Source organism: Humulus lupulus, chromosome 4 (assembly GCF_963169125.1).
Source record: "Humulus lupulus chromosome 4, drHumLupu1.1, whole genome shotgun sequence".
Taxonomy (NCBI): Eukaryota; Viridiplantae; Streptophyta; class Magnoliopsida; order Rosales; family Cannabaceae; genus Humulus; species Humulus lupulus.
This window is the reverse complement of record NC_084796.1, coordinates 243,407,086-243,431,848: the sequence shown is the minus strand read 5'-3', so window position 1 is coordinate 243,431,848 and position 24,763 is coordinate 243,407,086. Positions and strand designations below refer to the sequence as shown.

General features: G+C 31.7%; 2 protein-coding genes and 1 long non-coding RNA gene across 3 annotated transcripts; all 3 read left to right on the top strand.

Annotated features, from left to right (window-relative positions):
• Positions 1-11,616: 11,616 nt before the first annotated feature.
• Positions 11,617-13,728, top strand: LOC133829488 (uncharacterized). Its single transcript, XR_009891805.1, has 3 exons — positions 11,617-11,874; positions 11,955-12,013; positions 13,675-13,728. It is a non-coding gene; the product is annotated as an uncharacterized LOC133829488 (long non-coding RNA).
• Positions 13,729-13,880: 152 nt separating this feature from the next.
• Positions 13,881-14,892, top strand: LOC133829487 (uncharacterized). The gene is made up of 4 exons (XM_062259206.1): positions 13,881-14,020; positions 14,125-14,217; positions 14,300-14,404; positions 14,483-14,892. The coding sequence occupies exons 3-4, from the start codon at positions 14,345-14,347 to the stop codon at positions 14,822-14,824; spliced, it is 402 nt and encodes a 133-aa protein (XP_062115190.1). The 5' UTR covers positions 13,881-14,020; positions 14,125-14,217; positions 14,300-14,344; the 3' UTR covers positions 14,825-14,892.
• A 3,228-nt stretch (positions 14,893-18,120) lies between these two features.
• LOC133831474 (zeatin O-glucosyltransferase-like) lies at positions 18,121-19,841 on the top strand. Its single transcript, XM_062261776.1, has one exon. The coding sequence runs from the start codon at positions 18,175-18,177 to the stop codon at positions 19,642-19,644; it is 1,470 nt and encodes a 489-aa protein (XP_062117760.1). The 5' UTR covers positions 18,121-18,174; the 3' UTR covers positions 19,645-19,841.
• Positions 19,842-24,763: the final 4,922 nt, after the last annotated feature.

Below are 24,763 nucleotides of genomic sequence, written 5' to 3'. Positions count from 1 at the left end.
AATATTAATTTTAACCTAAGGTTTGATTATATGACTGATATTAAGGATAATATTTATTATACTATAAGGTTTAGATGAGGACCAATAGGATTTTAAGCACATGTTATGAATGGATGATTAAGAATTAAGTATTTTGAGGATTTAATTTAATAAGGAGTAAAGTTTGAATGCTATAAGGTCAGTCAGCAGCTTTGAATATGTTGAGGGCTTAGTCAAGGCTGTTTACTCCATTCAAACTTAGCTAAAAATGTGTAATTTCGTGTTTAATTAATCAGCGTGTGCCGATATATCACAGCTATAGGGGGCGATATATCGCAGCACGTAGATACGGAAAACACGAGACGATGCACGACAGCCTCGGGCATACTGGCCCAGGCGATATATCGCCTCCTTCAGTGTATTTTGAAATGTTTTGAATTCATTTTCCATTCAGCCATTCAACCTCTTGATAAGTCCAGCATCTTTTTGAACGAGTCTTCAGCCTCTGCTGAACGATTATTCAAATATTTTTCACCTAAAAAGCTATTATTTTTATTCAAGTAAAATCAAGATCCTTTCATTCCTAAACTTTATAAATAGGACCTAGTACCCAACCATTATTCATCTTTTGCTCTAAGTTCAGAGGCTGCAAGTGCTAAGTGAGTGTGAGAGTGTAAACACCTGGTTTGGGAAAATCATAAGCTTAAACATCATAAGCTTATCAAACACTTTGGGAAGTAAGGTTCTATAGTATTTCGGTTGTGGTGTAGATTGGTCTTACAAGTCTTTGAGGTAAACCAAAACTCTAGTTCATTTGTTTTATGTTATTTTCTTTCTTATAGCCTTCTACTCAGTCTCCTAACCTCATTCTTATTTTGGTTAGGAAATCTAAGTTCTTGAGCACATAAGTTTCGGTAAGCATGTTTTTCAATGGTTTAGTCTTCCCATTCCTTTTCATCTCTTTTTCTTCATTAGACTCACTCTTCTCATAATGGTTATTAGGAGTGTTCCAAAGTCCCAACGCTGTCCACATATCCCGGTAACTTTGGTAAGGAAAATAGGATAGAAATGCATATGTTATATGTCTTATATGTTATCTTATGTTTCTTATGTTATGATATATGTTATGATATGTATGTTGTAGGCTTGGGCATATGACCCATATGACTAACAAGACCCCAAAAGATTATGGGCATATGACCTACTTAGCTAGTAGGACCCCACTAATCTCATGGGCATATGACTTGTTTAGTCTATGGGACCCCAAGTAATAATGGCCATTATAATAAGTGTATGCAATAAGTGTTATATTATGTCTTTATGTTTATTATGAAATTTTATGTTTATGACTATGTGTTAGATTTTCCTTGCTGGGCATTAGGCTCATTCCTTTTTGTTTTATGTGCAGGAAAATAGCTTTAGAGGCGGTAAGATTCGTGGACGCTTAGAGAATGTGTATCGATGGTGAATGTAGGCAAGGAGTCGAGAGTTCGATTTCTCGAGGATGTAGTTTTGTTTTACTTTTTTTTATGGTTTTACATGTACTTTCCGCACTTCTTATGTAACTCCTTTTTACTTTAAGTTATGTTTTGTTTTAAAGACAATGGGTACCCATATCCTACTTATTTTATGAAAGTAACTTTTGTTTCTACAAGTTTCTAATAAATTATGGTATTTTCGCAAATGTATGTTTACTAAGGAATTGTATGTATAGTTTCGTTAATGGTCCAAAAGTCTAGAGTAGTGGGTCATTACAACCAGTGGTCCAATCAAGAGGAGGACAAGCACTATTTTCCATATCTACCTCCATGGCATCATTTCTAAGACCCACTGCCATTTTGAGATTCATAGTGAGGCAAGTATTCTTATCCTTCCCTTTTATTATAACATTGGGGACAATGTTTCGTTTGAGTTTGGGAGGAGAGACTAAAAATTTGTTTGCTTGTTTTTAGTCTTGTTCATTTGTATATATGTGTTATGTTGAGTGTGGTGTTGTGAGTATTTATGTTTTGTTTCTTGTGAGTCTTATTTTAAGGTTTGAGTCTAACATGAATCCATTTTGAACTATGATTGTCGATGAAGATAAAATGAACGATAGATTGTATAATTCGAAGAAAATGAACTCATAAAAACTTGTGTGCTTGGTTAACTACTCTTGTATTTCATTTTAATCTTGTTAACATTGTTGAAAACCTTTTCATGATTTTTAAATTGTGCACTTGAGTTGTTTATGCATATTGAATGGGCTTGCAGATTGTTTTGGTAGAAAATTGTAAATTCTATAACTTTCTTACTTGTTGTTTGAGGCGAAATAATATATCATGCTTGAACCGAAAAATGATTTAGGCCATCAATTGGATCGTTTGAGCCTTTCTAGCCAACCTTGAATTTAGTTGTCCTTTGATTAATCTTGTTGAGCTTATTATTTTTACTTTTTGTTCTTTTGCCACTATTTGAGCCCAAATATGAAAATCTTGCTTATTTGAATTGTGAATAAAGGGATGAATTGTAATGGGGGTTTAATTTTGTTGTAGTTGTGGAATTTCGAAAATTAAAAGAGAGAGATGTGAAAAATAAATTAAACTACACTCCTTCCTTGAATAATGGGAAGAAATAAGTTTGGATGAGTTTAGTATAATATCTCTCTGAAAAAAAATAAAGGGAATCGTTGGGAACACATATTTGGGATTTGGTGGGAATTAGATTGGGTCATGTGCTTATGGTATTTTTTAGCATAAAAATTATCTTCTCATCCACCTTTACCTAAGCCTAACATTACAAGCTTATAAAATCCTATTGATTTCTGAGCATGTTTTGATTTATATTAGTGGAGAATGGCAATTAAGTGAGCTTATGAAATAATTGGAAAGTTGGTTTGTTGGATGGAAATCTGATATGCATGAATGAGTTGAGTGTTTATTTATTGAGCATGAGTAGGTTGTCATGGATGTTGATATGTTAAAGTATTTTAGAGGAGTAGTTTGACTGAAATTATCGGTTGTAATTCATGTTTAGTAATTTTCTGAGAATTATGTGATCAACATTCATGACTTGGAGGCATATAAAAAATTTGGCGTTCATTGGGTTCACGTTAAAACTGTGTTTTGTGTTTAGTTATGTTCTGTGAGTTTTTGTTCTTTGCTCGAGGGCGAGCATAGATTAATTTTGGGGATTTTGATAAGTTCGTTTTAGGGTTGTTTAAGAGTGTGTTTTTATAGTGGTTTTGAGTTTATTTGTGTGTTTTGTGCAAGATTATGCTTTTGTTTTGTTATTAGATTTTTCTATGAATCGCGGGATGGAATGGAAAGAAGCAGAGTTGGTGGAAAAAAGGGGCAATTTTATGATTTTTGGAGTCATTTGGCATGAGTTCTTATAATCTGAGAGAAGTCGAGAAGATTTGAGGTGAAGAAAAGGGTTGAAAAGTGAAAATTGGAGATAAGAGGAATTAGGGTCGCGACTTGGTCGAGCAAGTCACGCCTCAAATAAGTCAAAGGCTGTCTAATATGCTTCGAGTTTAAGCGTCGCGACTTGTTCAAGAGGGTCGCGACACTAGAGGAAACCGAGACTATTCCAAGAGACCTTAGAAGACGCGGGTCGTGACCTGGGTGAAGAGGGCTGCAATGTCTGAAGGCCCAAAAAAAATCAAGATGCCTTAGAAAAGACACGAGTCACGACATAAAAAAGGCAAAGTCGCGGCCCGCCTTGCCAACGAAGAGGAATTAGTGTTTTTTTTTATAAGATTAGACTTTAGGTTTTAAAAGAATGAGGTTAGATGTTTAATTACGAATTTGAGAGCAATTTTGACTATTAGACATTATTTTTCTATAGTTTCATTTTTTTTCTTCTTCAAGCTTTTAAATTTAATGAGAAGGAATAATAATTCTTTTGTTTTAGTCATGTCTGATATGAACTAAACACTTAGTTCTAGGGTTTAATGTAGTCACTTGGATGCTTGTTAATTTTCTATAAAAGTCAATTAATTTCTTCTTCTTTTATCCTATATTTGTATGGTTTGTTCTTAATACCTGTGAATACCTGATCAATATTTACATGTTCAATAATTTTGATTCGAGATCCGAAAGGGGAGAATTGAATATTCTACAGCCATATAGACATAGATTTCATATAGGACGATAGTATCTATATGATTTGTGTAGCATTTAGGGTTTCTACATTCATTGCATGCTATATGTTAAATCTTAATACATATATGTAGAAAGTTTGCATATAGGGTGAGATCTTTTTATCTTGAAAAAGAATTAAGATTGATTTTGTTAACATGCTATTAGGATAGAATTTGAAGAATTGGTTGTTTTGAATAGTACAATTGACAAGTGGAAAAGTTGATGAAATTAGTACCCTAGGTTTTTAATTATTGAATTACTATTTATTATTGTTTATGTTTAATTTGAATTCTGCAATTTAGTTTGATAATCACTCTAGTTTTAGCATTCAAGTAGAAATTAAAAATCAATTTTAGTAATTGATTATAGTCTCTGTGAGAACGATGTGGATTTACCATCTATATTATTTGAGACAATTGCGTATACTTGTACATATAAAATCGCTATCAGCCCATTCCCCATTTGGATCTCATGCTCACCATTTTACTCTTCAAAGGTTTTGAATATATCTCTATCATAAGTAACATGAATAGTGGCACAAGTGTCATACCACCACCCTTGCACTTTCCCTTGGATGGCATTTACCTCACTCAAGGTTGAAACCAACTCCTATTTGGTTATGTTGACCTTGGATCCATTGTTATGGGGCTTTCGATACTTGCATTCTCTAGCCATGTAGCCACTCTTGCCACAAACAAAACAAAGGCCTCTAACACCCTTGAATTGCCCTTCATTCTTCCTTGGAGCTAGACAAGTATCTTTCTTTGATTGGGGCTTCTTGTGAGTCTTCCTTTGGGTTGAGAGGATTTCTCTATGGTGTTAGCCTTGGATGTCCCAACATTGGACTCTTCCATGCACTTATCTCTAGAACGAGACTCCTCTTCAATCCTTGGGTGCTTCAAGAACTCTTCCAAAGATATCTCTTCGTTTTTATGGAGCATCTTCTTTCTATAGCTTCTCCAAGATTAGTACCTTGATTAGGGGGCCATGAGGGCATTATTGGAATATTATATGTGATTTAATTGAATATGTATGGGAATATGTGAATTGCATGAGTTATATTATGATATGATTGATTATGCATATTTAAGTGTATTAAATGTGCGTAATATGCCCACTTTTCTTTAAATGGGCATATTTGTAATTTTGACCCGCTAAGGGTATAATTGCAATTATATTGAATTATATGATTGAGACCACACTATTATGTGGATATATTTTAGATATTCGGCAGGAGTCGGTCCTTTTGATCAAGATAGCAGTAGAGCCACAACGGGGATTAATACCTAGCCCAGGGGTGAGCCAAGGGTTATTTTGGTAATTTGGGGAGCTAAAGGGACTCATAGGAGTATGAGTCGTATTTTGGGAAAATAGTGGTATTTGGTATATGATGGAATTAAATGGGGAATTTTGAGTTTAAAGGAGGTTAAAATGTCGATTTTGCCCTTAGTGGGCTTTGAGAAGAAAGTTTTAAGTGGGGCATTTTGGTCTTTTGGAAAGTTTTATGATAGCTGAATTTATTAACTCAGAAGGAAAGTTAAAATAGAACACTCTCCCTCTCTTTATCTCTCTCTCTCTCATTCTTGTATTGAGCTTACTTGATTTTGGGAAGGATTCTTGATTCTAAAGCTTGGAAGCAAGCTTCATTGCGATAGTTGGAAGCTATTTAGAGTACTAGCAATTAGAAGGATTTGAACTTGTTGCAAGGAATCAAGAGGCAATCCAGTTCATTATGTTTTTTTTTAAGTTTCGTTTTTTGATGCTTTTGGAGGAACCTTTGAATTTTGATGTTGATTGTATTTTGGAGGTTTGTGGTTGTAGGTTATTATGTTTCTGTATTGCTGGTGTGATTCTGGTGGTTCGAATTGGGTAAAAATTGAGTTTGGGATGGATTTGAGAGGATTTGCGATTTCTGAAATCGCTGGATTTTGGGTTCACAAGGTCACGTTGTGGCACTGTTCTTGAAGCATCGCGGCCCGCATGAACTCCCCTGCCTGGAACCACCTTAGCGTCGCAGCGCAAGAGCAGGGGATTATGGAATCTGGCTCTCTGCCTAGCTAGGTGTCATGAGTTTTTTATGGGGGCGATGCGGCTCTTTTGTGGGGGCACCGCGACTCAAATAGGGAAAAGTGGAAAAAAATTAGGTTTTGGGTTGTGGTAACCCAAACCTAAGGGCCCGAGAATGGTTCTACTACCCGGTTTAATAGAATTCAAGGTCCCGGAGGCTAGGACTTGGTTTGGAAGCCTTTATTGATCATTTCTTGATAGTTATTCATTGTTATGGTTTTGACTAGGGTATACCATTAGGCTCTGGAGGAAATGATCGCACTTGGGGTCTCCATACGCTATCCTCTCAGGACTTAAGGTAAGAAAACTACATCTGGACTATGGTTAGGGCTTGAGCCCCAGTTATCAAACATGGTTATAACCATGCTTAGAATGTTTTATTAAACATTTTGATTGCATTGTGCATAACTGTGTTAAGGAATGATTGTTTATCTGTTATATCTATTTGAAAAGCTTGACTTATAAGTTGAGGGCCTATTTATTATATTTGATTGAAAAACTCGGTTTATAAGTCGAGGGTTTATCCGTTATATCTTATAGAAAAGCTCGGTTTATAAGTCAAAGGCAGCAATAGCATGCTGAACATAGGTCGATGTGGCTAGGCCAACCCAGAAGCGTGATATACACTTGTATGGCCCTATGGCCGCTTGCAATATAAAGCGCAGGATATGCTTAGCTAACTCTAAGGCTAATTAACAAGGAATAAGGTAATGGGCCCCGGTGTGGCTCTATAGTCACATATCTAGATAAAATGCATGCCTAAGTATGGTTATAACTGCTAACCATGCTAATTATGATTCTGAAATATTTTGATTAACTGCTTATAAGTATGGTTATGTTTTCTTGCTGAGCCTCGGCTCACGGGTGCTACATGGTACAGGTAAAGGAAAGGAAAAGTTGGACCAACCATGAGTTGGAGAGCTTCAATGGTGGGGTGTACATATGCGGCCTGCTTGACCGACACGGCCAAGATTACTAGCTGGAACTAGGGTTGTACCCTAATTTTGCTGCTTAGGTCAACCTTTTGTATTCATTATGGATTTGTAACTATATAAACTCTTTTTGAGATCCCAAGTAATGACTTAAACCTTTTTTTAATGAAATGGTTACTGTTTGACCAAATTTTTTAGTACATAAACATTGTGTTAGTTTCAATTACACGTTTTAAGTTCAAATGACTCGTTTAGCGAGTAAGCACTATTTTAATCACACAGTGTAATGGTCTTGGTTTAGTAGGACTTTAAAACTTGGTATCAGAGCGATCTTAGCCCAACACTGCTAGGCATGCTAGTTATGATTATGTGATGTGATGATTTACTGTTATGAGTATGATTATGTTTTCTTGCTGAGTCTTGGGTCACAGGTGCTAAATGGTGCAAGTAAAGGAAAAGAAAAGCTGGACCAATTATGAGTTGGAAAGCTTAAGGGGCAGGGTGTACATATACAGCCTGATCGACTGCCATGACCGAGGATATCATTTGGAACTAAGGTTGGACCCTGATTTTTCTGCTTCGGTTGGCTTTTGTATTCATTTTGAGCTTGTATAAATTTTAAACTCTGTTGGGATCCCATGTATTGCACTCAAACTCTTTTAATGAAATGGCTAACCTTTGATCAAAATTTTTAGTACCTAAACTTGTAGTTAGTTTCAATTACACGTTTTAAGACCAAATGACTCGTTTAGCGAGTTAAGCACTATTTAATGACACAGTGTAACAGTCCTGGATTACGAGGACGTTACAGGTTCTAACGACGATAATAGAAAGAGTCGTCGGTAAGCCTTTTTCACAATCATAGGAAAGATTCTTGCATTTCTTTTTTTGTTTTTTAGTCCCTATACCGACAACATATAGGGTTTTTACCGATGACGAATGTTGTCAGTAGAAACCCTATTTATATTAGATGAAACGCATCATCTTCCCCAACTATTTTCTCCAATATAAATGTCATTTTTCAAACCCTTTTCTGCCAAATAAACCCAAATCTATTTGTTTTTCCCATTTTTAGTCCTATTTTCATTTTTTCTTCATTTCTCACTCTCAGTCCATTTCCCTTTTTTTTCATTGTTTCTCTTAATATAATCCATTTCTTCCTCTTTCTTTTCCATTTTCATGACAACATAGCAACTGTGAGGGACATTTATCTTTATGCCATTTCCGAGCTACAAAGGACTGCCCTCTCTGAAGTATTGATTCATTTCTATTTCTCATATTTTTATATCTATATTTATATAGATTGGTTTTCCCTCCACCTCCTCTTCCATTGTTTTTTTTTTGTCTTAGTTCTCATATCTATTTCTCTCTCTTTCTCACACTGAGATATGTATTTTTAATATTTATATATTTATTTAAGAAATATGTATATATATTAAGTTTTTGTATATATAATGTAGGGTAGTTCTTCGGTGTACCCTAAAACGAGGAGCGCCGATGCACCGCCTCTTCTCCAGTTTTTGGCTCGGGATGTATTTTTGGCATAATTTTTTTATGGTCATGTGTATTATAGTTATTTAGAGCATCCTGCAAATTTTCAAGAAATTCTGAATAATTTACCGTGACGAAAATAATGTTAAAATAAACTATTTTCCACGCATATAAAAAAACAATCACAAGTACAACAAACTATTTTAACATTGTTTTTTGACATTGTAAATTATTTAGAATTTCCTGAAAATTTCCAAGAAATTCTAAATAACTACAATATACACAACTATATAAAAAATTTGCACCAAAAATACTTTCTAAACCAAAACCTGAAAAAGGATGCACCAGTGTGCCCCTTTTTGGAGGGTGCTCCCGAGATTTTGCCTTATAGGATGTATAAGTAAAAGTTAGAAATTAAAATTAGTTAGAAAATTTAGTTAAGTGTGATTTGTTTTAGGGTTTGATATAAAAAAAAAGTTTGGTCTGTTTTTTATTTATAATTAATTAGAAAATTACCTAAGTCACAGAATTATAAGTCAATAGTTAGCTAACATAATAAGTTTTACTACGTCAATCCTAAACTGTTGTAATAAATCCTAACCATTTCATTCTGATGATGTAATCATACAAAAGTTGGTATATAAAAATCAAATATAACTAAAGCTAAATTAAAATTAAATATATGAAAAATAAAAATCAATGTATGTTGGTAGCTAGTCTTAATGCATTGAACGTAGGATTGCTCCCACCCACTCTTCACATACATCATCCATATCCTTTTTTTTATCCGAACACATCATCTATATCTTGATCAACCATATATGTGGTCATATTATTGATTAAATTAAAGAATTGAAATTAATCAATTAAGTTATGGATATATATATATATATATAAATATAGATATAACTAATAACTTCAAACTACTTATTAAACATATCTCATATCAGCATCGTCCTTTAAATATTTTTGGGTCGATTCAGCAGTTAGATCCATTATCATTTTCATCACATAAATTTCCCACTCCGGATTTCTTGTTTGATGTCCACACTAATAAATTAAAAAAAAAATTAAATAGTAAATTAACAAAACTAATTTTAATATTTGGTTTTTTATTAATTAATACATTAGATACACTATGTCATTAAAATAGAAATGGTTGTGTATATTTTTGTAGTGATTTGTAAAATATATAAATGATAGTATTTTTGTATTAATTAAGCTAGATGATACAAGTTAGTATAAAAGTAAACCATAGATATTAAAATGGTACAATCTCTAAACAATCAACAAAAAGTGACAGCAGTAACATAACTTTCTATATTAGAGAACTCATAATTGTTAATTCCCCTAAAAAAAACTCATAATTGTAAAAAATAATTTTTGAAAGACTTTTGTTAAATAAATTTTATAATGAATATACTAATGTGTGATAAAAGTAACAAATTATTGACATTTGGTCAAACAAAATTTAAATTTGTCTAGATATATTATAAATAAAATTATTTTACACCAAATTTTTCATAAATTGAAATATATAAATTAGAAAACTATAATTTTTAATTTTTAATTGAAAAAACTGTCTTTGACTCTTACTATATACACACATAATTAACGCCTAACTATTTTTTCTTAAGAGAATGATTATTTTAACTATACAACAATAAAATACCAATATTTAAATATCTCTTCTATATAAAAAGTGTGTAAATAACATAAATTCATTAATTTTAACAGTTTTTATTTTGTTTTAATATTAACTTTAATGAAATATTCTTATATTTAACAAAATATTCTTATATTTGACGGTAGTTTATAGACATCACTTAAACTTAAATAAAATAAAATAAATAATTAAAAAAATTAAGATAGGATATTTTTGAGATATTTTACAATGATAACTATTTAAAAATAATAAATAATTAAATAAATTAAAATATTATATTTTTGAGATATTTTACAATAATAATTATTTAAAAATAATAAATAATTAAGCAAATTAAAATAGAATATTTTTTTAGATATTTTACAATGATAATTATTTAAAAATAATAAAATCATATATTTTATAACTTAAATAAAATTTAGTTAAACTTAAACTCACTTATTATAATAATATCATATTAAACATATAGTATAACCTAATGTGAATTAGTAACAAATTGCTTTTTAAAAAAACTAGCCAGAAACTTAAATTTAAAATACACGTAAAATATTTAATATTACATTAAAAATATAATATATAATCTCTTGTTCTCATTCCCAAATTCAAAAACTAAAACAAACATAAACTTAAACAAAATAAATAAATTATTTAATTAAAAAATGATATTTATTTCAAAATTTATATGGCATTAATATAAATTTAATAAAGATAATTAATAAATTCTATAAATAAAACTAAACAAACGTGCATATTGCATGTGCTTTTATCTAGTATAATATATAATCTCTTGTTGTTACTCCCAAATTCAAAAATTAGAACAAACATAAACTTAAACAAAAATAAATAAATTATTTAATTAAAACATGATATTTATTTAAAATTTACACGACATTAATAAAAATAATTAATAAATTCTATAAATAAAATTAAAGAAACTTTTCCTGAATGTTACTTGTATCTAGTATATATATATGGGTGCACTCTTAATGGTTATTACCCATGGATGGTTACTTTAATATTAATAATTAGATTAAGATCAATAGTCCATATTTACAGTTGTTAATTAATATTTCTAAAAATAAATTTTGATTTTTTCAAATTTTTAGAAGGATTACCTGATGAAAAAATATTTATTATGAAAATATAATATTATAATTTTTTCATTTTTCAAATATATGTCAATTTCTAAATATAATTATTATCTCTCATTAGTTGGAAACAACATTAATTATGGCAAAAAAAATAACTAAATTCAAAATTAATGTAGAAAAAAAATATTTACCTGCTGGCACTACAAAAAAAAGGTTCTATACCGAGAACACTATACCGACAACATGTCCTCGGTATAGACATTTCATATGCGCGGGACATTTTCGCGGTTTTGAATAGGTTTAGTTGCTATACCGAGAATCTATACCGAGAACATGTTCTCGGTAGAGGGTTTATAAATATACCCCACAGCCGCAAAGCCCCTTCTCCTTCCTCTCTGGTTTCTCTCGGTTTTCTCCGAGCCGTCCGCCTCCCTCCGCCATTTTCCTCCGTTTTCCTCCCAAAAAGCTCGGTTTTAAGCCTCAAAATTGCCAAGGGTGAAGGGATTTCTGTGTATTTGTTGAAGGTATGGTTTATTTATTCATTTTATATATATATATATATTTATGAAATTGTATAATGATATTTTGTAGTTTTTGTTTGAAGGTTGGGTATTCGGTTTTTGTTGGACTAAAGAGATTGCTAGCAAGATATTGAAGGCATTGGTAAGTTTTTTTTAATTTTTCTGTATTTTTTTTTATTTTTTTTCAATTTTTGAATAATTTATGTTTTTTATATAAATAATATAATATTAATTTTAATAAAAATCTGAAATTATTATATTAGATAGAATGTATTTATTTTTAGGTTTTCAAAATAAGTATTAGTAAAAATGATATTAGGAATTAGAAAATTGTTATATCAGTAATTAGTATTTTTTTTTAAATAAATTCTATGTTGTTTTGGTGAATTTTATGTGTATTAAACATATTAGTAAATATATTAAATATTTGAGTGTTAATTTGAAAATTTTGGTGGTAATGTTAGTATGTTGTTGTTGTCAATTTTAATTTTTTTTGGTTATGTTAGTAGTAAAAATTCAAATTTTATGAATATTGATGATTAATTTGTTGTTGTTAATTTTTAGTAGAATTTTAATATTTTGGTTAGAAAATTGAATAATTAATAAAATTTAGACTAATAATTATAAATTATATAGTCGTTTAAAATGTATTTGTAATGCTCTCTGCATGATCTGGGTCTGGATATTTTTTATGTCTTATTTGCAGGATTTTAAATTTTGGGATAGATGAAAATATAGTCATTATGCTGCCGAATTTTTCTATAGAATTGTAAAATTTAGAGATATTGTGAATATTAGTAGAAGTACTCAATAAAATTTCTAATTTAATAAATAGTGAATTGATAAGTAAAATAATATATTTTAAAATTAAGATTAAAAAAAATTAACATTAACATTATGCAACTAAATTTTAATAAAAATAAACATTAATTAAATAATTTAAGTAATAATTAAATCCTAAAGTAAATAAATAAATTTTAAACAAATCTTAGAAATTTTGTTTAAATTAATAAAACTATTCAATAAAGCATAAGTAAAATATGTAATTTAATAAATACTAAATTAATATGTAAAAAAATAATATTTGTTAGTTCTGATTAAATAAAATTAACAAATATATTATTAGAAAACCATTATTAAAATTAAAAAAATTAAATTTAATATTTGTTAGTTTTAATCATTATTAAAATTAAAATTAAAAAAATATGTTTTTAATAATATTTGTTAGTTGTTTTTAATTTTTCTGTATTTTTTTTTTAATTTTTTTCAATTTTTGAGTAATTTATGTTTTTTTTATATAAATAATATATTTTAAAATTAAGATTAAAAAAAATTAACATTAACATTATGCAACTAAATTTTAATAAAAATAAACATTAATTAAATAATTTAAGTAATAATTAAATCCTAAAGTAAATAAATAAATTTTAAACAAATCTTAGAAATTTTGTTTTAATTAATAAAACAATTCAATAAAGCATAAGTAAAATATGTAATTTAATAAATACCAAATTAATATGTCAAATTTAAATAATTTTAATAATATTTACATTGAAATATATTATAGTTAGATATCATAAAACAACATAATTAACTTCAAAGAGCATAAGACATTAAAAAAAAACATATTTAATTTTATTTGTTTTTTTCTTTGGTAATAAGAAATTATTACCAAAGATATAATAGTGTTATTATCACCTAGTGATAATATTATATTTTTTTAGTGTTCATCACAAGAAGCCTTAGACCCGTTTAGAGAGGGTGAGCATTGAAGACTCTTACATTTGCCTCTCTCTGAATTAGGACACACACGTGGATTAATTTGACCGTCAGATATCCCAGCTGATTGTGAACGAGGTAATACTTTACACATTGATATACTCCTTAAAATTTAACAATTAATCCATATTAATTTTAAAATATTGAATTTGCATACAATAGCGCCTCCAAATAAACGTGGACGCCATAAAGGATTGAACACGCGGGAAAAGACGGAACAGTTGGGGCATCCTCTCCCTCTCGAGTGGGATGTGCGGGGGAGAACATATAAAGAGATCGGAGAGTACAGCTCAAATTTCTCAAGAGAGCTCGGATTACTTGTTCGACAGTACCAAATGCCTCGAAAGAAAGAATACTTGCACATTTGGAAGTAAGTAGTTTATGTATTTTCCGACGCCCAGAAATTATGGTATTAATTTCTTGCTAAAATTAACTATCTTAATTAAATATATTACTAACGATAACTTTTTGCAGAAACGTTCTGTGGTCAACAAGGAAAATAGAAGGAAACTGAAAGAGCTTAGCTATGGAGGTTCTCAGTCAATCCAAGCCCTACGCTATAAAAAGGTTAGTTAATTAATTATTTTTTAGTTTATTTTTCTTATTTACGTTTAATTATTAATTTTATAAAAATATATGTACGTGACAGCGCAATTTAGAGACTGGGCAACTTGAGTCCATCCCGGATAGCTAGATGGATACTCACCATAAATCAGGCACAGGGTGGGTGACAGAGACAGCCAAAAATACTTGGGTACGTTAAGTTTTTTTAAACATTTTTCAAATTTTTAATTGTTTCAAAATTTTAATTACATTATACATTGTATCACAGGAGGAATTGCGTGCATACCGCGACACACAGCAGACACAGGCAACTGATACTGAGAGTTCCACACCAGTTTCGAGTGCGCCTGAAGATGAAGACATATCTTTGGTACAAACTGTCTTCGGAAAACGACGGGGCCACCAGAAAGGATATGGACGTATCCTTAACATAAGGGGCCGAACTCCATTTGATTTTCGTCCTTCACAAACTAGAGATGAAGAGTTGTCTGAGATGAGAGAGCGTCTTCGACAGTTAGAGGAGCATGTCCGGACTCATTGTATCACCCCGGGATCTCAATGTGCCCCACCACCACCCGATGATCCCGATGTTGGAGCACCGACTCAGTAGGACTTATGTATGAATTTTATTACAATTGACTATTACATTATCATGTTTAAGACAATTCTTTATTTTGATTCAGCGAACATGCTCTTATGTTTTTATTTATATGTTTAATATAAGTGTTTTAAGTTTATTCTATTTTTTTATATTTAATTCAAAATAAATAAATAAATAAATAAGGGAATAACAAATATAAAAAAAAAAAATTGGGGAAAAGTCTATACCGAGGACATTGTCCTCGGTATATACCACTAAGATGTCGGTATATACCAATACGATGACAAATTGGGGATGGTTGTACCGAGGACTTTTGTCACTTTCTACCGAGGACAATGTCCTCGGTAAAACCTATACCGAGAACATTTTTAATGTCGTCGGTAGAAGTTTTGTTTTACCGACGCGGATGTACCGATAACTTTCTACCGACGACATTGTCTCGGTAGAGGTTATACCGAGGACATTTGGGCTTATACCGAGGACATTTGTTCTCGGTATAGGCCCTGATTTTTGTAGTGTGGTGACTTGTTATACCAAGTCACTATGTTGCCACATCATCATAATTGTTAGTACCCATCTATGGGTAGTAACCATTGAGAAGTCTTCCATATATATATATCATATTTTATCTTGTTTTAATTTCAAACAAAAATGTTATATATTTTGTAAATATATTACAAATACACTTAATTTTATAATAAATTTTTGTAAATATATCTTTAAATAATATTTCCACAAATTAGTATTTTTTTTAATAAATATTAATTTATCTACTGACTTTCCATCAACTCTAATACTGCCTTAATAATATTTAAAATGAGTACAAACATCCTAGCTATAGCCTATATATAGTATTTACAACGAGTTAATAAGGGCATAAAACATTTATAAAATAAATAATAACACAATAATTAGGGTTGGCAATATGGGGCGGGTTTGCCCCGCATTAAATGGGGCAGATCATTAAACGAACTGCGTAAATTTTTGCCCAGCATTAAAGGGGGTCCATGACCCGCCCCGTATACTTATTTATATGTTTTTTAAAAAAAAAATCAAAGTCTATAACAAATACGAGACTTTGATCTTGGATGTTTAAAAAGTCGTAGTGTTTTTTATTTTTTATTTAGTGACTTATTTTGTTGTTATTCATGTGCAAAACTATCTTTTTTTTAGATAATTAGATTATAAAGAGAAGTGAAGATTGACATTAGATTTATTTTTTATTTTTTTGTATTTTGTGATGGTTGACAATGATATTTTTTTATTGATTTTGTATTTTATTTTGAGAGCAATTGTTTTAGAAAATAATGGTTAACTTAAGAAATTTTATTTTGTTTCCACAATAAAAAAGTGGGTCAACGGGGCGAGCGGGTTGACCCACTGTCCCCTCGATTTTGACCCGCCTCGCCCCACTTATTAAACGGGGCGGGTTATTTGCAAATGGTATCCAACGCCATCTAACATGGTTTCCGCTATTAATTAGTGCAATTTTAAGTTAAATTATAATATGTAAGGTCTGATACTAAATTGTATCAATCAATAGCCTTGTTTGACTAATCTTAAGCTTTTAGCTTATCAAAAAATACTTTCCAAAAAACCCACATTTTGTAGCTTTTCCAAAAATAGCTTATAAAATCAACAAGTTATTTTCATTGGAAACCAATCAAACCATCCAAAACACTTTTAAAACTTAATACTGCCTTAAAAGTTATGTCAACCACTCTTAAAAAAAAAGTGGTATTAGTGCCCCATAAAAATGTTCTTAATTATTGTGTCTAAATCAGTAAAACACGTGCCATTACTGTCTTATTCATCCAACAAATATAGTATTAATCATATTGTAATTATGAAAATGACATTAAATAAAGAGCATTACTATAGAGCACTTATGGTCCAATACTTCTTTATATTAATTGGTCAAATTCTATTTATTATATTTTAAATTAAAATATATAGGATCTTATACTAAATTGTATTATATCACTATTGGGTACCACTAGTATCCATTATCAATACTCTTAAATAAATGTACAAGAACACGTTACCAGCACTAGCTAGGTCCTCACACACTATTAATCCAAGTTCTGTATACTTCTTCGATATATAAAGTATTGGGTTGTTATCAATTGCACTCTCTTTCTAATTTTTTGCTCGGAAAATATTTTTAGTGTAATATTTTTATAGTCTTATATATTGTAGTTATTTTAAACATAATACGACTTTTCAAGAAATTTTGAATAATTTACAGTAACAAAAATAATATTCAAATAAAATACTTTTCACGCACATAAAAAAAATAGTCACACATTTGATAAACTATTTAAAATTTATTTTTTAACACAGTAAATTATTAAAAATTTATTGAATATTTACATAATACTCTAAATAATTATAATATACACCAACATAACAAAAATTGTGATGAAAATATTTTTCAAAATAAAAAATTAGAAGGAGATTTACCGATGTGCTCCATCTTGAAAGTGCACCCTAGATTTTCCCTAAAGTATTAAATTTTATTATGCAGCAGCATATCTACGTGTACTTATGGTACCGACATTTGTATTATTAACATGCGTAAAAACCATGCATATCTTTTCCATTTTATTAAAAAAAAAAATAATAAATAAAAAGACATGCATGGCCATGGACCACTATATAACTGTCCTTCAATTCACACGTGTCAACCAAAACACAACATAACACATTATTTGGTCATATGTAAATCCATTTTGACATTAAAATAAATGAAAAATAGTACATTTCATACGTGTAACAGCTTACAGCTTGCATTCTACTTTTCCAACAAAAGCAACTGAAAGACTTAAGACTGCTTATAATTAATTTTCTTTTGGAAAAAAGAAAAAGGAAATCGAAATGAGCCTTGCGTATATAAACCCACCATACTTTTGTTGCCAGGTAAAATAAAATAATAATCAATTAATAAATTCCTTTTTTCTTTAGGGTTTATGCAATTGTGGGTGCTTTTGTTTTGTTTAGTTTTCTATTATCAGGTTAGATTTTAGGGTTTAAATGATTATAAATAAGACTTTCTATTTTGTAAATCAATAATAATTCATACAATTTTTATTTTTTGCTTTATGTTTTATTTCTTTTTTTTATGTTTACGATTATTCAAACTTAAGATGCTAGTACTATTTTTTTTAATCAATTATTTTTAAAATAGAGTGCCATGTTGTAATTGTTTAAAATTAAGACCCACAAAAAAAAAATAATAAAGAAAGATTTTGATTCCTCATGCATATTGTATTATTATATAAACAAGCCCAACCTAGCTAAGTATTGAATATGTAAAACCCCTTAACAATAGTCACACTTACTACTACCTTCAACACCACATGGCCAACCACTATCAACACCCTCATCCCTCCCATGACCAAAACCAAACTATCACCCCAGCTATGATGATGATGAAACCATCCCATGACGTGGTCGTGGTGTTCGTCCCCTTGCCGGCGCAAGGCCACATCAACCAACTCCTCCACCTCTCCCGCCTCGTCGCCGCCTACGACATCCCCGTCCACGTCGTCGGCACCGCCATCCACAACCACCAAGCCAAGGCTCGAGTCCAAGGATGGGATCCAAACACGATCCCAAACATTCAATTCCATGACTTCACTGTCCCACCTTTCCCCTCCCCACCTCCCAACCCCTCTAACCAACACAACTTCCCTTCTCACCTCCTTCCTTGCTTCCACGCCACTCGCCACCTCCGCCAGCCCACGGCAGCTCTCCTCCGCCGCCTTTCCTCTCAAACCCGACGAGTTGTCGTAATCCACGACTCTCTCATGGCGTCCGTGGTCCAGGACGTTGTCTGCATACAAAACGCCGAGTCGTACACGTTCCATAGCATCTCGGCCTTCGCCATCTTCTTGTTCTACTGCGACGGAATGGGGAAAACGACGTCGTTGCTGGAAATGGATGACAGTGTTAAGTACATCCCGAACGACGTTCCTTCACTTCAAGGGTGTATGAACTCGGAGATCTTGGACTTCATTGCTGCACAGTACGAGTTCAATAAGCTCAACTCGGGGAATCTCTACAACACGAGTCGTATGTTGGAGAGACCGTACATGAATTTTCTGGCTAGGATTCTGCCAAACAAGAAGCACTGGGCTGTTGGGCCGTTCAATCCGGTGTCGTTTTTGGATAAAAAAATGCCCAACGACAGGCACGTGAGTTTAAAGTGGCTAGATAACCAAGACCCGAGGTCAGTCATTTATGTGTCGTTTGGGACCACTACTGCTTTCACAGACGAGCAAATCAAAGAATTGGCTTTCGGATTAGAACAAAGTAACCAAAAGTTCATTTGGGTACTTAGAGAAGCCGATAAAGGTAATGTTTTTGACAAAAACCAAGTGAAAAAATTAGAACTCCCTAAAGGGTACGAGGACAGAGTCAGACATATGGGGATGGTTGTTAGAGAGTGGGCGCCCCAGTTGGAGATTTTGGGGCACTCTTCGACAGGTGGGTTCTTGAGCCACTGTGGGTGGAACTCGTGCGTGGAGAGCATAACTATGGGAGTGCCCATTGGGGCGTGGCCCATGCACTCTGACCAACCGAGAAACGCGGTTCTAGTAACTAAATTGTTGAGGATTGGTACTGTTATTAGGGAGTGGTCCCACCGTGATGACGTTGCGAGAGCTGACACGGTGGCGCGTGGGGTCAGGAAATTGATGGCGTCGGAAGAAGGGAATGAGATGAGGAAAAGAGCAGAGGAGCTTGGTGGGGCCCTGCGGCGGTCCATGGCGGAAGGTGGAAGTTCTCGGAAGGAGTTGGATTGTTTCATTGCCCATATTTCTAGGTAGTATATTAGATTTTGATCACGTTACACTCGCAAGGACAGCTGTAGAACATGAATATTATTATTAAGTATTGTTTTGAATATGCAAGAATGAAAGGGGATCTCTACTCTCTATAGTATGAAATTCTTGTACTAGATTTGGAATTATGTGTGAATCCAATCTCACCCATGTCAATAAATATTTATATATTTTTGTCATTATTTGTTGATTTTTTTTTCTCTTTTTTTTTTAAACAATATATTGCTAAGCTTTTTATTAGGTTAGAGTAATTAATTTTTGTTCATTATGGTAGAAACATCTCTCTTTTCACTACCTTATATGATAATATATATTATAGGAAGCTAGGACTAATTATTAGGTTAGAGTAATTAAAGAAGGCCAATTTTTTTTTTATTGATAAAAATTATACAAATATATAAATGAATAATTTTTTGTTCAATTTTAAATGGAGCTATTGTATATTTTTACATATATTTATATTAATTATTTTTCAAAAATACAATATATAAAAATATAGAGACAAAAACAGTCAGGCAGCATATTCACTATTGGTCTTATTATTTGAACCCTATTTTTAGTCTCATAAATTATTAAGAATTTTCTAAAAATTAGTAAAATGATTACTATAATTATACTATATACATCATCATAAAAAATAAAATAAAAAGTTATAATTTGTTGTTGTGTCGAAAATAAATACTCCTACTAATAAAAATGAAAGTGATGCATTTAATTAAGAAATACCCTAAATTTGGTCATGGGAGAACTTGACTTAATATACCACAAATGATTACGAAACAAAGTTCATTATCATAGCCATAAATCCAATCGAACCACAAGAGTGTGGATATGCACACATCTGCCAATTACATTAAAATTGGCCGCCGTATTATGCTGGCAGAGAGGTAATGTGATTTGCAATTGAATGTCACAATCCGTATAGACACAAAACGCCCATAAATACACACGCGAAATAATAATAAGGCTAAGACTAATGCACATCTATTTTTTCTCTCCTCAATTAAATATCAAAGAAATTATGGGTCTGTTCGGTATTAATGTTTGTTTTTAAAGATGTGTTATCAGATATAAGAATATAAAATATTTTTTTTTGTAGATTTCAAAAAAATAAGAAGTATTTGGTTAATGCTTTCTAAACACTATTTTTTAGTTTTATTTTTTTTAAATCTTAAATAAAAAATTAACAAATATATTTACAAAGAGAAAAATCTTTTAAAAATTTGTAATAAATAATGAGATAAAATAATTTAAAGGAAAAAATGATGAAAAATAAGGAGTGAGAAAGTAAGGAGATAGAATTTGAAGAAATAGAAATTGAAAAGAGAGAAATTAATCCAAGAAAAAAATGAGAGAGAAGGTGATAAGAAAAAAAGTGAAGAGAGAGAAGTGAGTAGAGAAAAAGTGATGAGAGAGGAAATGACAAGAGAAAAAAAATGATAAGAAAGAAAATGAAGATATATTAAGTGATGAGAGAGAAAGTGAGGATATAGTAAGTGATGAAAGATAAAATAATGACATAAGAAGTGATGCAAGAGAAAATAATGATATATAAAATGATGAAAGAGAAAATAAAAAGAGAGAAAGTGAAGAGAAAAAAGGTAAGGAGAGAGAAAGTGATGAGAAAAAAAGTGATATGAGAGAAAGTCAAGAGAGAGAAAATGATATGACAATAAATTTTGTTAGATAATAATAATTAAAAAAAAAAAGTGATGTGAGAACAAAAAAATAGACAAAAAAAATTTGAGAACAACTTTTTGTTGTTCTCAAAATTTTCTATTTTTTGTAATTTTGTTTTTAAAAATTGTTTTTAAAAACAATGCCAAACACCTCAACTTGTTTTCAAAAAACAGTTTTTAGCTTTTAAAAACAAAAAACAGTTTTTAGTTAAGGAGTCAAGCACCCTCTATATTTTATATGGATTTTTTAATAGAGATTTAAAAAATATGGCTTTTTTTAAAAAAAAAAAAAAAGTTAATATATGATTTATTTTTTTAAGAATTTTCAATTTTATAGGTTTATTTTCTTATATTTTTGTATAAAAGTTAGTTTATACCATATTTTTACTTTTAATCAAGTTTTATTAATTTGGAAGGGTACGTTTGTAATTTGATTATTATTTTTTTAGTTTATTTGATTTTTTTATATAACTATTTTTATGTTTAAATTTTTCTTTGTTTGTTTTGCAAATTGTTTTTTCTTTTATTATTTTTGTAATATGAATTGTGTTTACATTTTTTTATTTATTATAAAAAAAAATTTAGATTGTACGTTTTTTTTTTCAAAGTTTGGGTAAGATAACTAGTTACTTGATTGATTTTTCATAGTAATGTAAAAAAAAATCCTAGAGCTAGGTTAAATAATATGTATCCATAGGGGTAACCGTTACCCTAAGAGGAGTAACATTCTGCCATAAGAGGGGTAACCAGTTACCATACGAGGGGTGACGAGTTACTTATAATAAATATGAAAAGAAACATTAAATTTGAAGGAAAAAAAAAACATAATTTGATCTTATAACCCAGAAATATACACACATATCAGAATGTGGAGGTAACCGGTTGCCATAAAGATCCTAGTAATATACACTCATACCAGAACGTGAAGGTAACTGGTTACCATAAATAACACATAAATATACACATATCATATCATTAAGGTTACCAATTACCTATTGCAGATCTAAATATAGAAAAAAAAATCTTAAAAATATGCACACATACCAGAACGTGAAGTTAACTGGTTACCATAAAGAACCCATAAATATACACATAACAGAACGTGAAGGTAACTAGTTACCTATTGCAGACCTGAAGATAATATATATATATATAGATCCAAAGAAAATAAACAAGTTTTGATATGCAACTCAAGAAGAAGAAGGTATATATGTAATAATATGAACAATTATTTACCTAAACATTAATTTTTTTACAAGTTAATTCCAAATCTTAAAAAAAAAAAAATTAGACCTAGAAAAAAAAATTCAAATCTGAAAAAAAAAAATCAGATTGCTGTAGAACCGATCGGAGGTTGTCGATTGTTGCTGGAGGTTTTCCGATCGAAGTTGGCTAAAGGTTTGTTGATCGGAGTTGGATGGAGGTTGCATATTTGTTGTTAGAATTGATTTGATTATTGTTCTTGATCAGATCTTGAAGATCTCACCGGTGTTTTGAAGCTTTTGCATGAGGTGGAAGGTGCTGCTGAAGTTTGGGTGCCTTGGCTGAAGACACGATTTTGTGTGGAGATGCTTTTGATCGATTCAAGTTTCAGCAGATGAGATTTTGCTATGTTAATTGTAATGCCCCGAAATCCCTAATGCGGTTTAATGGCTGGATTAGTAGGCTGGGAGGACTATAACTGTTTAATTATGCCATTAAATGATTATATGCATGTGTTATGTAAATTATATTATAATATGATGTTAAATGCATGCATATGGGTCCACATTTCAATACAGGGGTGTGTTGGTAATTTGCCCCGTCGATGGCGTAATCGTATATTTGTATGCATGTCGGTGACCTATTGTTGAGGCCACATTATAATGTGGATTCGTTCGAGCTATTCGACATGAGACGATCTTGAGTGCTAATTAGCAGTTTAGTCATAACAAGTTTAAGCTCGGGGCTCGGGGTGAGTCTCAGGGATTTTAATGATTAGAGTGTTGCCGGGAATTAAATGGTAACGAGATATGAATTATTGGTGTTTGAGAATTTTGAGAATAGCGGGAATTGGAGAGTTAATTATGATTAACGAAATAGGTGGGAAATGTCAAATTTGCCTTTGGGAGCCTTTAGAAATGTTTATTTGACTTAGGGGTATTTTGGTCTTTTCACCCCTAGGATAGTATTAAGCCATTGAAGGCTATATAAGGAAGAGAAAATAGAGCATAGAACAAAGCCCTCTCCCGTACCTATTTTTTCTCATTTTCTCTTTGGATTTTGAGCCTAACTTGAGGATTCAAGCTTGGGGAATAAGTCTTGAGAGCTTGGGAGTGTGTTCCACCATTGAAGAGCATCATAATCTGAGTTTGAGGTAAGTTTCTAGCCATTAAATTTCATGGCTTTCTCTGTTTTAGCTTTGGTTTTCAGTTGAGATCTCTAGGTTGGATGATTGGTTTTGTTGGGAGTTTTTGGCTTGGGTGCCTGTGGTTGTGATGCTTAGGGCTTGTGGGGATGGTTTTTGGGTTCATTTGGCACCAAAAATGAGGTTTGGAAGCATTAAAATCGAGTTGGAATTGAAGGAGTCGAAGGAAGAGGTTTCAGGGGAGGATCTGGCTGGGTGTAGCGCTACAGCGCCCATCAGGGGGCGCTGTAGCGCTACCCAGTGCTCTGTTGGGCGGTTTGGGGTTCTGAGAATAGCGCTGGGGCGCTAGTGAGCAGCGCTGTAGCGCTACTCTGATCCTTCAGAATCCCGTTTTGAGTGTTCTTAAGGGTTTTTGGCTCGGGGTTTCAATCCTTAAGGCCCGGGATCGAATCTACTCACCGTGTGGGTACGTTTCAAGGTCCGAGAGTGGGGTTTAGATCAAGACCCTTTCATTATTGATTTTCATTAATGGAGGTTATAATTGGTTATGATTAGGTAACCGCTAATGAATCTAAAGGTCGATCGTTCTCAGGGGTTGTTCTTGTTCTATTTCTCGCTCGAACCAGAGGTAAGAAAACTCCACCCTGTGTATATGACATGCATGATGGTTGTTGAGGCATGTTGGTCGATAAATGTGGACATTGATTGCATATTAAATGCTTAGCAGATCTTCTTTACTTGTGTATGACATTGACTAGTCAGGGACGGCACTGGTCGTGTATTATTGACCTGAGAGTCAGAAACGGCATAAGCGTCCTGAACGCAAGGCTGATAAAAGATTAGATCTAATCGATATCAGCGTTGAATGGCTCTAGGAGCATTAATGCTGGACCGACCCTAAGGTCGATGAAACTTATAAGCGCTTGACTAGTCTAAGGCTAGTTACTCAGACCCAGGGCCAAAGGCCTAGGTGACTGCTTGTCACATGGCTAGGGAGCGGAATCCCATGGTTGTGACTCTATGGTCACGAGGAAGGTTATGTCGGTGACTAGTTTATCGTGTACCTATCCTGTTTAAG

Bases quoted from the DNA above. Each gene is read 5' to 3' on its own strand.
- LOC133829487 (XM_062259206.1), top strand. From the start codon at position 14,345: ATGGATACTCACCATAAATCAGGCACAGGGTGGGTGACAGAGACAGCC. The intron at 14,405-14,482 runs GTACGTTAAGTT...ATTGTATCACAG, and splicing joins AGACAGCCAAAAATACTTGG to GAGGAATTGCGTGCATACCG.
- LOC133831474 (XM_062261776.1), top strand. From the start codon at position 18,175: ATGGCCAACCACTATCAACACCCTCATCCCTCCCATGACCAAAACCAA.